This window comes from Oncorhynchus clarkii, chromosome 2 (genome assembly GCF_045791955.1).
Source record: "Oncorhynchus clarkii lewisi isolate Uvic-CL-2024 chromosome 2, UVic_Ocla_1.0, whole genome shotgun sequence".
NCBI lineage: Eukaryota > Metazoa > Chordata > Actinopteri > Salmoniformes > Salmonidae > Oncorhynchus > Oncorhynchus clarkii.
Window position 1 is genome coordinate 18,518,433 of NC_092148.1, and position 14,996 is coordinate 18,533,428.

Consider the following 14,996-nt stretch of genomic DNA (forward strand, 5'->3'; position numbering starts at 1 on the left):
TGTGCGTGTCCATGTGTGCGACTGAGTGAGTCCGTGCATCCCTGACTGAGTGAGTGTGTGAGAGAGTCGGTGCGAGTGAGTGTCCCCATGCGAGTGAGTGTCCCCGTGCGAGTGAGTGAGTCCGTCCGTCCGTGCGAGGTGAGTGAGTGAGTCCGTTCTACTGGCGTCCTGTGGGGAAATTAATGGGCCTCCTGTTTGCTGCATCTGCATCTCACTCTGTCAAACTCCACAGTACAGCTTGTGTGTGTGTTTGGCCAGGTCATTCAGGGCTGTGTGTGTGGGCTTGGAGCTGATAAGCTGTTTACTAAAACTAGCAATTAAAAGTTGATCAAGCTGTCAATTCAAATGGAATGAAATGGAACTGAAAAGTAATTAAAAGCATAGTGTGAGCACAACAACTTTCTTTGAGCTCCCCATTACCAATGCACATCATTTAATTAGTTTAGCAGTTCTCACCCTGACCTATACAGTTAATATATGCTTACACGTATACAGTAACCTCACACCTTTGCACAGGTGATAGTCCATGTTTACATTTTTAGGTGAGCAGGTACAGTGCATTTGGAAAGTATTCAGACCCCTTTTTCCACATGTTGTTACATTACAGCCTTAGTTTAAAATTAATTAAATTGACTTTTTTCCTCATCAATCTACACACACTACCCCATAATGACAAAGCAAAAACAGGTTTTTAGATTTTTTTGCAAATGTATCAAAAACAAAATATCAATACCTTATTTACATCAAGTATTCAGACTCTTTGCTATTGAGTTCAGGTGCATCCTGTTTCTATTGATCATCCTTGAAATGATTCTACAACTTGTTTGAAGTCCACCTGTGGTAAATTCAATTGATTGGACATGATTTGGAAAGGCACACACCTGTCTATATAAAGGTCCCACAGTTGACAGTGCATGTCAGAGAAAAAAACAAGCCATGAGGTCGAAGAAATTGTCCGTAGAGCTCTGAGACAGAATTGTGTCGAGGCACAGATCTGGGGAAGGGTACCAAAAAGATTCTGCAGCATTGAAGGTCTACAAGAACACAGTGGCCACCATCATTCTTATATGGAAGAAGTTTTGGAACCACCAAGACTCTTCCTAGATCTGGCCGCTCAGCCAAACTGAGCGATCGGGAGAGAAGGCGGCAGGTAGCCTAGTGGTTAGAGCGTTGGACTAGTAACCGAAAGGTTGCAAGATCGACTCTCCGAGCTGACAAGGTAAAAATCTTTCGTTCTGCCCCTGAACTAGGCGGTTAACCCACCGTTCCTAGGCCGTCATTGAAAATAAGAATATGTTCTTAACTGACTTGCCTAGTTAAATAAAGGTAAAATAAATAATAAGGGCCTTAGTCAGGGAGGTAACCATTTCTACAGCACTCCACCAATCAGGCCTTTATGGTGGAGTGGCCAGACGGAAGCCATTCCTCAGTAAAAGGCACATGACACCCCACTTGGAGATTGCCAAAAGGCAGCTAAAGACTAGTCAGGATCGAGGGAAAAATGAACGGAGCAAAGTACAGAGATCCTTGATGAAAACCTTCTCCAGAGCGCTCAAGACCTCAGACTGGGGGTGAAGGTTCACCTTCCAACAGGACTATGACCCTAAGCACAAGTGGCCCAGCCAGAGCCCGGACTTGAACCCAATCGAACATCTCTGTGCAGCGATGCTCGCCATCCAATCTGACAGAGCTTAAGAAGATCTGCAGAAGATAATAGGAGAAACTGCCCAAATACAGGTGTGCCAAGCTTGTGGAATTTCTGCCAAAGGTACTTCAACCTGTTTTTGCTTTCTCTTCATGGCGTATTGTGTGTAGATTAATTAGGGGGGGGGGGGGATGATTTAATCCATTTTAGAATAGGTCTGTGAAGTAACAAAATGTGGAAAAGTCAAGATGTCTGAATACTTTCCAAATGCACTGTGTTAAACTAGGACAGGGAGGCAATTGGACAGAGACTGCTTGGTAGGTGTTTTAGATTTAGCTGTAGAATCATTTACTGGGATCTTTGAGGCTCCAATTAGTGAGTTTAGAGTGGCTGGTGGATTGGTTCTGTATTGCCAGTTTATTCCCAATCAGCCTGGTTGGCACATTTGGCCGTAGGCTGTGCTAGCACTCTAATAATGAGCCTGCTTGCTTCCATCGCACTCACTACACAGTACGGACTGGGAAATATATATATATATATATATATATATATATATATATATATATACACATACACATACACACACACACACAGAGAGACTACACTGTATGAACCGAGAGTGGGACACACAGACAGTACTGACTGGGATTGGGAAACACACACACACAGATGGGCCTGTATGGGTTCGATACTCCCACAAAATCTGTGGCGAGCGGTCACGTTCCATCCAGCTTTCTCACTTTAACAGTGTTCACGGTATGGTCCTCTACATCTGGAACTAACAATGTTTTTAGTCAGGGGGTTAGGCACATGGGTGTATCAGAATGTAAAGTGATGTTTTTGGTTGGAATTAGTCAGTTGTACATGATGATGATGAATAGGTGGCGACGAAGCTAAAATGAGGCTGTCGTATCTAGGACATTTTTTAGATGGTCCCTTCAAATGGAATTTTGGTATAAAAAAAAAATCCAAAACGTATTTGTGGTCAAACACGTTTTAAAGTGAGCAGAGGTTCGGGAGAGAAGGGCTTGCTTCTGCTCCCAGCCCCCTCTGGACCTTTCCCATTCCTCCACTCACATCAGCACCACCTGATTGACATCCTGGGGAGAACCCTTTGGTACCTGCATGGGTCTGTCTTTGTGGGGGAGTAGGGCTGGGACATTCCAGTAACTTCCCCCAAATTCACAGGTTTTCCAGAAATCCCAGTTGGAGGATTCCAAGAATATTCCAACCACGGTTTCTGGAAAACCTGGGGATTTTGGGAAAGTTACTAGGATTTTTCAACCCCAGGGGTGAGAAAAACATGAATCTGAGATTGGTTCTGGAGGTGTGTTCTCTTTTTGAATGCCTGGGGGAATAAGTGTGTTTAAGACTTGTCATCGTAATTGAGTTGGAATCTTGCCTGGTGATGTCAAATGGATTTTGTTACTCAAAGTTTGGCCTTTAGCTCATAGAAACAATGTGATAATCCCAGTATGCACACTGATGGACTGATCACAGGCCTGATCATAAACTCAGTCACAGGAAATAACTCCAAACTGAGGCCAGTTGATAAAACAACCATGTAGAATATTCTTCTCTTAAACGTGAGTTGTGGTGTCTACTGTTGGTAGTTTCTCTTAGATGTGGTTAACTGTAGGCCGTCATTGTAAATAAGAATTTGTTCTTCACTGACTTGCCTAGTTAAATAAAGGTTAAATAAAAACATTTAAACTGTTAGCTGTATTTGTGGCGTTTCACTTATTGCTGAAGATGTATAACCATGCTGGTGTTTGTTGCTTGGAGACAGCGATTTTTAATGAAACAAATGTTATGTTAACAGCTGCATATGGTAGTATCTCAAGTAGCCTACAGTAACGTTACCTCTTCAGTGAGTTACTGCTGCTTGGACCCCGGAGACGACTCCTGGCAGGGACAGCTGCATCTCCTATTGAAAGATTTACAGTGCATACATCTGATTAACAATGAAGCCAGCCAGAGACGTTTTAAGAAATGAAGAAGAAAATACATAAACAAAGCACTGATGATTTTCAAGAAGATTATTAAAGGATGGCAACATCATATTTACAACATGTATGCATTAGCTCAAGGTGAATATTGGGGCAGGCATACATTTGCATGAATTAGCATGTTTAAGGAGTTCGGGACGCTGGCTCCTCGTTATCTACAGACAAAGTCGATAAATCAAAACAAAAGGGGGTCTAGCCACTTAAAGTGAACGTGTTTGCCACAGCGACACATTGTGTGTGTTTGAGTCCTGGCAATTGTGTGTGTGTGCTTGCGTGTGTGTGCAGGAGCCGTGCGGAAGAGGGTGAAACTGTGCCGCTCCTAATTCAGAAATGCATATTTATAAATTGGTTGGTGCTCTCAGGACTTGGCCTTGGGGGAAATAATTGGTTCGACAGGAGGACGCTCCACTCGCCAGGGAGAGAGGATGAGAGGAAATCAGCCCTAGAGTCATTTAGACTAGAGAGAAAGAATGAGTACAAAACAACACACTGCACTAATATCCATTCCTTTACTCGCTTAGTTTAAAGATATGTCAAGATGGTGTGTATAGTATTGTCTTTCTCTCTCTGCCTCTCTTTGTATTTCTCTCTCTGGCTGTCTCTCTCTGAATGAATGAACAAAAATATAAATGCAACAATTTAATAATTTTATAGTTTAATTTTATAGACTTATAGTTAATTGAAGGAAATCGATCAATTGAAATAAATACATTAGGCCCTAATCAATGGATTTCACATGACTGGGGAAGGGCGCAGCGATGGGTGGGCCTGGCTCCCCAGTGGGTATGCTCTTCCAGGCCCACCCATCGCTGCGCCAATCAGAATTAGAGTGAGAGAGGGCTAGCCAACTAGCTGTCAGTCAGAGGCTCCTGCTACTCCACCGTTCGTTCTTTCGCCCAGTGCCATGTTGAAACCACAATCATCCTTCAGCCTTCCACCGGCTTAAGTGGACTCTAATAAAGTTGCTCTTTGATGCATTAATAATTTAACCACCTCCTGCCTTCATAAGAGTTGGGTTGTCAGGGCCTCGGAGCTGACTCCTGCCTTCATAAGAGTTGGGTTGTCAGGGCCTCGGAGCTGACTCCTGCCTTCATCAGAGTTGGGTTGTCAGGGCCTCGGAGCTGACTCCTGCCTTCATCAGAGTTTGGATTGGTTGTCAGGGCCTCGGAGCTGACTCCTGCCTTCATCAGAGTTGGGATGGGTTGTCAGGGCCTCGGGGCTGACTCCTGCCTTCATCAGAGTTGGGTTGTCAGGGCCTCGGAGCTGACTCCTGCCTTCATCAGAATTGGGTTGTCAGGGCCTCGGAGCTGACTCCTGCCTTCATCAGAGTTGGGTTGTCAGGGCCTCGGAGCTGACTCCTGCCTTCATCAGAGTTGGGATGGGTTGTCAGGGCCTCGGGGCTGACTCCTGCCTTCATCAGAGTTGGGATAGGTTGTCAGGGCCTCGGAGCTGACTCCTGCCTTCATCAGAGTTGGGTTGTCAGGGCCTCGGGGCTGACTCCTGCCTTCATCAGAGTTGGGTTGTCAGGGCCTCGGAGCTGACTCCTGCCTTCATCAGAGTTGGGTTGTCAGGGCCTCGGAGCTGACTCCTGCCTTCATCAGAGTTGGGTTGTCAGGGCCTCGGAGCTGACTCCTGCCTTCATCAGAGTTGGGATGGGTTGTCAGGGCCTCGGGGCTGACTCCTGCCTTCATCAGAGTTGGGATAGGTTGTCAGGGCCTCGGAGCTGACTCCTGCCTTCATCAGAGTTGGGTTGGGTTGTCAGGGCCTCGGGGCTGACTCCTGCCTTCATCAGAATTGGGTTGTCAGGGCCTCGGAGCTGACTCCTGCCTTCATCAGAGTTGGGTTGTCAGGGCCTCGGAGCTGACTCCTGCCTTCATCAGAGTTGGGATGGGTTGTCAGGGCCTCGGGGCTGACTCCTGCCTTCATCAGAGTTGGGATAGGTTGTCAGGGCCTCGGAGCTGACTCCTGCCTTCATCAGAGTTGGGTTGTCAGGGCCTCGGGGCTGACTCCTGCCTTCATCAGAGTTGGGTTGTCAGGGCCTCGGAGCTGACTCCTGCCTTCATCAGAGTTGGGTTGTCAGGGCCTCGGAGCTGACTCCTGCCTTCATCAGAGTTGGGTTGTCAGGGCCTCGGAGCTGACTCCTGCCTTCATCAGAGTTGGGATGGGTTGTCAGGGCCTCGGGGCTGACTCCTGCCTTCATCAGAGTTGGGATAGGTTGTCAGGGCCTCGGAGCTGACTCCTGCCTTCATCAGAGTTGGGTTGGGTTGTCAGGGCCTCGGGGCTGACTCCTTTCTTCATCAGAGTTGGGTTGTCAGGGCCTCGGGGCTGACTCCTGCCTCCATCAGAGTTGGGTTGTCAGGGCCTCGGAGCTGACTCCTGCCTTCATCAGAGTTGGGTTGTCAGGGCCTCGGAGCTGACTCCTGCCTTCATCAGAGTTGGGTTGTCAGGGCCTCCGAGCTGACTCCTGCCTTCATCAGAAGGGTTGTCAGGGCCTCGGAGCTGACTCCTGCCTTCATCAGAGTTGGGATGGGTTGTCAGGGCCGCGGGGCTGACTCCTGCCTCTTCTCTCGTCTTTGGCCCCAGTCCCTGGATGACACGCAGCACTCAAATTCTTTATTTTTCTGAGTGTCAGAGCGAAACTGGGAGGAAGAGTAGAGTGATGACATATTTTTAATGAATCCTTAAATAAATTATATTGCTGTCTAAGCTCAAGACATCCCAATCCACTCCGAGAGAGAGACTGAGTGAGAGAGAAAGAGTTGAGAGAGAGAGCATGAAGTAAAAGAAGGCTATAAAGTGAGTGAGAGGGAGATTGATGGACAAATGGGGACAGAGCACACACCTGCAGTTCTGTGTCTCTTTCCCTAGGAGTGAGGGTGGCCGGAGCAGTTAACTGCCCACTCTGACGGCTGAATGTCTGTGTGTGTCCGAGTAGTGGGCGGTCGACTGGTCACGGATGCTGTCTTTCAGAAGGGCCATTTCTCTCCTTATCAACGTCGGTCGCCAGATGATTGAGGCCTGTCTGTCACCCACGCTCTGTTACCATGGAGAAGTCAAGCGAGAAGTCAAGCGGTGGGCAGGTTGATTGACATCTGTTCCCACCACTCAGGATTTAACCTCTCTCCTACTGGCAGTCAAACGCCTCCCCCTTCCCACACCCTGTCTGCAGCCACCCACTAGGCAACAGTAAATCATCCCCCATATAGCAGGGATCATCAACTAGATTCAGCCGCTGGGTGATTTTTTGCAAATCATTTGTAGACTGAAAATTGACCACAAGAAGCCCAAACAGATATAATGTTTGACTAAAAGAATCATTTCAGCCCTTTGCTTTCATTTATATACGATCAAGTGTCTATTGGGAATACTTGAACAGATTTCTTTAATTTAAAATCACTTAGAGCTCATTTCCTGGTGTTTTTAGTCTTTTGTGTCCAACAAATAAAATTGCCCCAAAAATGCTAAATGAAAAAATTAATACTTTTAATTTTTTGCTCAGAAGACTGCCAGTTGGGAAACCTGCCCTATAATATGAGGGAAGTGGTCTGGCAATCAGTGGTAGATAGGTGTGTGTGTGTGTGTGTGAGTGCGGCGGAGTGGTTTGTCAGTGTTATCAATGTTCTTTCCACTATGTTACTCATCTAAAACCATTAAAATGTTCTGGTGACCCCCTCAATAAGGCCAACCAATGTTTGTCTTTACCCCGACCCCTAAACCAGTCAGCTGTGACCATCCCTCCCGTCTGCTCTGTCCTGACGTGTGTGTTAGACTTGTATCATCATGATCCCATGTCTGTCTTTGTAATGACTCCCATAATTACTCTGTGATTTTAACCTTTTCTTATTATCTTCCTCCCTCTCACTCTCTGTTGCACCCTCTCTCGCTGTCGTTCTCTGTTGCACTCTTGGTCTCTTTCTGTGTCTGTCTCTCTCTCTCGCTCACTCTCTTTCATTCCCCCCAGATTGGTCAGTTGGTGTTTAAGGGGATGCAGCGTCTGAACAGGATCCAGTCCATAGTGTTTGAGACAGCCTACAACACCAATGAGAACCTGCTCATCTGTGCCCCCACCGGAGCCGGCAAGACCAACATCGCCATGCTGACAGTCCTCCATGAGATCAGACAGCACCTCCAACCTGGAGGGGTCATCAAGAAGGATGAGTTCAAGGTACCACTCAGCTGTGTGTGTGTGAGCAAGACATACAAACATACAGTAGAACACATTTATTATTGGTTGTCCTTATAAAGCCACGCCCCCCACACACATACACACACATGTTCTAATACACACACATTCTAACACCACACACCCGATGCAAGCCAGCGACGATAGCCACCTTTTCATACATTTCCATTAAACTTTCTTAATCTAAGTGGCCTGTTTCATATTTTTCAATAAATAGTGATTTATGCTGGTTGCCAGGGAACAAGTGATACTCTGCTGTACACTCATTTATCATGACTGTGACCTTTCACTTCCTCTCACTTTCTTTCTCTCCTTCTCCCCCCTCTCTCCCTTTATATATTTATCTCCCTCCCTCTTTCTCTCTCTCCTCTCCTACTCGCTCCCTCCCTTCCCTCCATCTCTCTCTCCCTCCCTCTGTAGATAGTGTATGTAGCTCCTATGAAGGCCCTGGCAGCAGAGATGACGAACTACTTCAGTAAGCGGTTGGAGCCACTGGGCATTGCTGTCAAAGAGCTCACTGGAGACATGCAGCTAACCAAAGGGGAGATCCTGCGTACACAGGTACTGTACAAACACTCATGGGTGCGCAAGCACACACACAGTTTCTGCGTAGGCTTTCCCTATGCTCCATTGGTCCAGAGTGGAGTTGTGTTCTGCCTCACGACTGTTCGCTAGCGCCTCCCAGTGGTTGGCTCTCAGCTCAGCTCGGCTCTCTGGATTAAAGTAGCTCCGTACCCTCTTCACACTGAGCACGTTTACATGCGCTAATAATTCGATATTAAACGGATTATGACAGTAGGTCGGTTATGGCAATAGTCATGTAAGCACTTTACTCTGCTTATTTTAATCGGTGTAAGGTCAAAATCATAGTAAGCATACACCGATTAAAACACCTGGTGTTCTGAGCAATCCTTTGAATTATTAGGACATGTAAATAAATTTAAAAAACACCTTAAATAAAGTTATAGCACTGTATTTCAAAATGATTTTGCAAGAGTGATGTTACTGTTTTTTGGCAAGAGTAGTGTAAAGCTTGCAGCCATCAGCACAGTGGAAACGCATTCTCTGGAGTGATGAATCACACTTCACTATCTGGCAGTCTGATGGATAAATCTGGGTTTGACGGATGCCAGGAGAATGCAAACTGCCCGAATGCATAGTGCCAACTGTAAAGTTTGGTGGAGGAGGAATAATGGTCTGGGGCTGTTTTTCATGGTTCGGGCTAGGCCCCTTAGTTCCATTGAAGGTGAACCTTAACGCTACAGCAATGGCATTCTAGACGATTCTGTACTTCCAACTTTGTGGCAACAGTTTGGGGAAGGCCCTTTCCTGTCAGCATGACAATGTCCTGTCAGCACAAAGCGTGGTCCATACAGAAATGGTTTGTCGAGATCGGTGTGGAAGAACTTGACTGGCCTGCACAGAGCCCTGACCTAAAACCCATCGAACACCTTTGGGATGAATTGGAACGGCGACTGCGAGCCAGGCCTAATCGCCCAACATCAGTGCCCGACCTCGCTATGCTCTTGTGGCTGTATGGAAGCAAGTCCCCGCAGCAATGTTCCAACATCTAGTGGAAAGCCTTCCCAGACAAGTGGAGGCTGTTATAGCAGCAAAGGGGGGACCAACTCCATAGTAATTAGAGGTCGACCGATTAATCGGAATGGACGATTAATTAGGGCCGATTTCAAGTTTTCATAACAATCGGAAATCGGTATTTTGGGGCGCCAATGTTTTTTTTTTAGTTTTTTTTTTACACCTTTATTTAACTAGGCAAGTTAGTTAAGAACACATTCTTATTTTCAATGACGGCCTAGGAACGGTGGGTTAACTGCCTTGTTCAGGGGCAGAAAGTCAGATTTTCGGGGGGGGGCAACCCAGACAGGATGACCACATCAGTGAATCAACCCACTCAGGTGACGCACCCCCTCCAGGGACGGCATGAGAGAGCCCCAGTAAGCCAGTGACTCAGCCCCTGTAATAGGGTTAGAGGCAGAGAATCCCAGTGGAAAGAGGGGAACCGGCCAGGCAGAGACAGCAAGGGCGGTTCGTTGCTCCAGAGCCTTTCCGTTCACCTTCCCACTCCTGGGCCAGACTACACTCAATCATATGACCCACTGAAGAGATGAGTCTTCAGTAGAGACTTAAAGGTTGAGACCGAGTTTGCGTCTCTGACATGGGTAGGCAGACCGTTCCATAAAAATGGAGCTCTATAGGAGAAAGCCCTGCCTCCAGTTGTTTGCTTAGAAATTCTAGGGACAATTAGGAGGCCTGCGTCTTGTGACCGTAGCGTACGTGTAGGTATGTACGGCAGGACCAAATCAGAGAGATAGGTAGGAGCAAGCCCATGTAATGCTTTGTAGGTTAGCAGTAAAACCTTGAAATCAGCCCTTGCTTTGACAGGAAGCCAGTGTAGAGAGGCTAGCACTGGAGTAATATGATCAAATTTTTTGGTTCTAGTCAGGATTCTAGCAGCCGTATTTAGCACTAACTGAAGTTTATTTAGTGCTTTATCCGGGTAGCCGGAAAGTAGAGCATTGCAGTAGTCTAACCTAGAAGTGACAAAAGCATGGATTAATTTTTCTGCATCATTTTTGGACAGAAAGTTTCTGGTTTTTGCAATGTTACGTAGATGGAAAAAAGCTGTCCTTGAAATGGTCTTGATATGTTCTTCAAAAGAGAGATCAGGGTCCAGAGTAACGCCGAGGTCCTTCACAGTTTTATTTGAGACGACTGTACAACCATTAAGATTAATTGTCATATTCAACAGAATATCTCTTTGTTTCTTGGGACCTAGAACAAGCATCTCTGTTTTGTCCGAGTTTAAAAGTAGAAAGTTTGCAGCCATCCACTTCCTTATGTCTGAAACACATGCTTCTAGCAAGGGCAATTTTGGGGCTTCACCATGTTTCATTGAAATGTACAGCTGTGTGTCATCCGCATAGCAGTGAAAGTTAACATTATGTTTTCAAATAACATCCCCAAGAGGTAAAATATATTGTGAAAACAATAGTGGTCCTAAAACGGAACCTTGAGGAACACCGAAATTTACAGTTGATTTGTCAGAGGACAAACCATTCACAGAGACAAACTGATATCTTTCCGACAGATAAGATCTAAACCAGGCCAGAACTTGTCCGTGTAGACCAATTTGGGTTTCCAATCTCTCCAAAAGAATGTGGTGATCGATGGTATCAAAAGCAGCACTAAGGTCTATGAGCACGAGGACAGATGCAGAGCCTCGGTCCGATGCCATTAAAATGTCATTTACCACCTTCACAAGTGCCGCCTCAGTGCTATGATGGGGTCTAAAACCAGACTGAAGCATTTCGTATACATTGTTTGTCTTCATTAAGGCAGTGAGTTGTTGCGCAACAGCCTTTTCTAAAATTTTTGAGAGGAATGGAAGATTCGATATAGGCCGATAGTTTTTTTTATATTTTCTGGGTCAAGGTTTGGCTTTTTCAAGAGAGGCTTTATTACTGCCACTCTTAGTGAGTTTGGTACACATCCGGTGGATAGAGAGCCGTTTATTATGTTCAACATAGGAGGGCCAAGCACAGGAAGCAGCTCTTTCAGTAGTTTAGTTGGAATAGGGTCCAGTATGCAGCTTGAAGGTTTAGAGGCCATGATTATTTTCATCATTGTGTCAAGAGATATAGTACTAAAACACTTGAGCGTCTCTCTTGATCCTAGGTCCTGGCAGAGTTGTGCAGACTCAGGACAACTGAGCTTTGAAGGAATACGCAGATTTAAGGAGGAGTCCGTAATTTGCTTTCTAATAATCATAATCTTTTCCTCAAAGAAGTTCATGAATTTATCACTGCTAAAGTGAAAGTCATCCTCTCTTGGGGAATGCTGCTTTTTAGTTAGCTTTGCGACAGTATCAAAAAGGAATTTCGGATTGTTCTTATTTTCCTCAATTAAGTTAGAAAAATAGGATGATCGAGCAGCAGTAAGGGCTCTTCGGTACTGCACAGTACTGTCTTTCCAAGCTAGTCGGAAGACTTCCAGTTTGGTGTGGCGCCATTTCTGTTCCAATTTTCTGGAAGCTTGCTTCAGAGCTCGGGTATTTTCTGTGTACCAGGGAGCTAGTTTCTTATGATAAATGTTTTTCGTTTTTAGGGGTGCAACTGCATCTAGGGTATTGCACAAGGTTAAATTGCGTTCCTCAGTTAGGTGGTTAACTGATTTTTGTCCTCTGGCGTCCTTGGGTAGACAGAGCATGCGCAGACCAGCTGGCCGGTGTGTTTACGGACATATTCAATCAATCCCTATACCAGTCTGCTGTTCCCACATGCTTCAAGAGGGCCACCATTGTTCCTGTTCCCAAGAAAGCTAAGGTAACTGAGCTAAACGACTACCGCCCCGTAGCACTCACATCCGTCATCATGAAGTGCTTTGAGAGACTAGTCAAGGACCATATCACCTCCACCCTACCTGACACCCTAGACCCACTCCAATTTGCTTACCGCCCAAATAGGTCCACAGACGATGCAATCTCAACCACACTGCACACTGCCCTAACCCATCTGGACAAGAGGAATACCTATGTGAGAATGCTGTTCATCGACTACAGCTCGGCATTCAACACCATAGTACCCTCCAAGCTCGTCATCAAGCTCGAGACCCTGGGTCTCGACCCCGCCCTGTGCAACTGGGTACTGGACTTCCTGACGGGCCGCCCCCAGGTGGTGAGGGTAGGCAACAACATCTCCTCCCCGCTGATCCTCAACACTGGGGCCCCACAAGGGTGCGTTCTGAGCCCTCTCCTGTACTCCCTGTTCACCCACGACTGCGTGGCCACGCACGCCTCCAACTCAATCATCAAGTTTGCGGACGACACAACAGGGGTAGGCTTGATTACCAACAACGACGAGACGGCCTACAGGGAGGAGGTGAGGGCCCTCGGAGTGTGGTGTCAGGAAAATAACCTCACACTCAACGTCAACAAAACTAAGGAGATGATTGTGGACTTCAGGAAACTGCAGAGGGAACACCCCCCTATCCACATCGATGGAACAGTAGTGGAGAGGGTAGCAAGTTTTAAGTTCCTCGGCATACACATCACAGACAAACTGAATTGGTCTACTCACACAGACAGCATCGTGAAGAAGGCGCAGCAGCGCCTCTTCAACCTCAGGAGGCTGAAGAAATTTGGCTTGTCACCAAAAGCACTCACAAACTTCTACAGATGCACAATCGAGAGCATCCTGGCGGGCTGTATCACCGCCTGGTATGGCAACTGCATCGCCCTCAACCGTAAGGCTCTCCAGAGGGTAGTGAGGTCTGCACAACGCATCACCGGGTACAAACTACCTGCCCTCCAGGACACCTACACCACCCGATGTCACAGGAAGGCCATAAAGATCATCAAGGACATCAACCACCCGAGCCACTGCCTGTTCACCCCGCTATCATCCAGAAGGCGAGGTCAGTACAGGTGCATCAAAGCTGGGACCGAGAGACTGAAAAACAGCTTCTATCTCAAGGCCATCAGACTGTTAAACAACCACCACTAACACTGAGTGGCTGCTGCCAACACACTGACACTGACTCAACTCCAGCCACTTTAATAATGGGAATTGATGGGAAATGATGTAAATATATCACTAGCCACTTTAAACAATGCTACCTTATATAATGTTACTTACCCTACATTATTCATCTCATATGCATACGTATATACTGGACTCTAAATCATCGACTGTATCCTTATGTAATACATGTATCACTAGCCACTTTAAACTATGCCACTTTGTTTACATACTCATCTCATTTGTACATACTGTACTCGATACCATCTACTGTATCTTGCCTATGCTGCTCTGTACCATCACTCATTCATATATCCTTATGTACATATTCTTTATCCCCTTACACTGTGTACAAGACAGTAGTTTTGGAATTGTTAGTTAGATTACTTGTTATTACTGCATTGTCGGAACTAGAAGCACAAGCATTTCGCTACACTCGCATTAACATCTGCTAACCATGTGTATGTGACAAATAAAATTTGATTTGATTTGGAATATGGAAGGACATCAAGGAATCTTTGTGTTGTCTGTGAATTTATAGCACGACTTTTGATGATCCTTGGTTGGGGTCTGAGCAGATTATTTGTTGCAATTGAAACGTAATAAAATGGTGGTCCGATAGTCCAGGATTATGAGGAAAAACATTAAGATCCACAACATTTATTCCATGCGACAAGGTCCAGCGTATGACTGTGACAGTGAGTGGGTCCAGAGACATGTTGGACAAAACCCACTGAGTCGATGATGGCTCCGAAAGCCTTTTGGAGTGGGTCTGTGGACTTTTCCATGTGAATATTAAAGTCACCAAAGATTAGAATATTATCTGCTATGACTACAAGGTCCGATAGGAATTCAGGGAACTCAGTGAGGAACGCTGTATATGGCCCAGGAGGCCTGTAAACAGTAGCTATAAAAAGTGATTGAGTAGGCTGCATAGATTTCATGACTAGAAGCTCAAAAGACGAAAACGTCATCATTTTTTTTTTTGTAAATTGAAATTTGCTATTGTAAATGTTAGCAACACCTCCGCCTTTGCGGGATGCACGGGGTATATGGTCACTAGTGTAGCCAGGAGGTGAGGCCTCATTTAACACAGTAAATTCATCAGGCTTAAGCCATGTTTCAGTCAGGCCAATCACATCAAGATTATGATCAGTGATTAGTTCATTGACTATAATTGCCTTTGAAGTAAGGGATCTAACATTAAGTAGCCCTATTTTGAGATGTGAGGTTTCATGATCTCTTTCAATAATGACAGGAATGGAGGTGGTCTTTATCCTAGTGAGATTGCTAAGGCGAACACCGCCATGTTTAGTTTTGCCCAACCTAGGTCGAGGCACAGACACGGTCTCAATGGTGATAGCTGAGCTGACTACAAATCAAATCAAATTTTATTTGTCACATACACATGTTTAGCAGATGTTAATGCGAGTGTAGCGAAATGCTTGTGCTTCTAGTTCCGACAATGCAGTAATAACCAACAAGTAATCTAACTAACAATTCCAAAACTACTGTCTTATACACAGTGTAAGGGGATAAAGAATATGTACATAAGGATATATGAATGAGTGATGGTACAGAGCAGCATAGGCAAGATACAGTAGATGGTATCGAGTACAGTA

General features: G+C 45.8%; 1 protein-coding gene across 1 annotated transcript in view; it reads left to right on the forward strand.

Moving 5' to 3' along the window:
• Window positions 1-14,996, forward strand: part of LOC139423666 (activating signal cointegrator 1 complex subunit 3) — a 164,670-nt gene that overhangs the window by 48,417 nt on the left and 101,257 nt on the right. Inside the window, exons 9-10 of the mRNA XM_071175278.1 lie at window positions 7,616-7,819; window positions 8,258-8,398. Of these exons, the coding sequence (XP_071031379.1) occupies window positions 7,616-7,819; window positions 8,258-8,398 (345 nt within the window). The remainder of the gene's footprint in view (window positions 1-7,615; window positions 7,820-8,257; window positions 8,399-14,996) is intronic.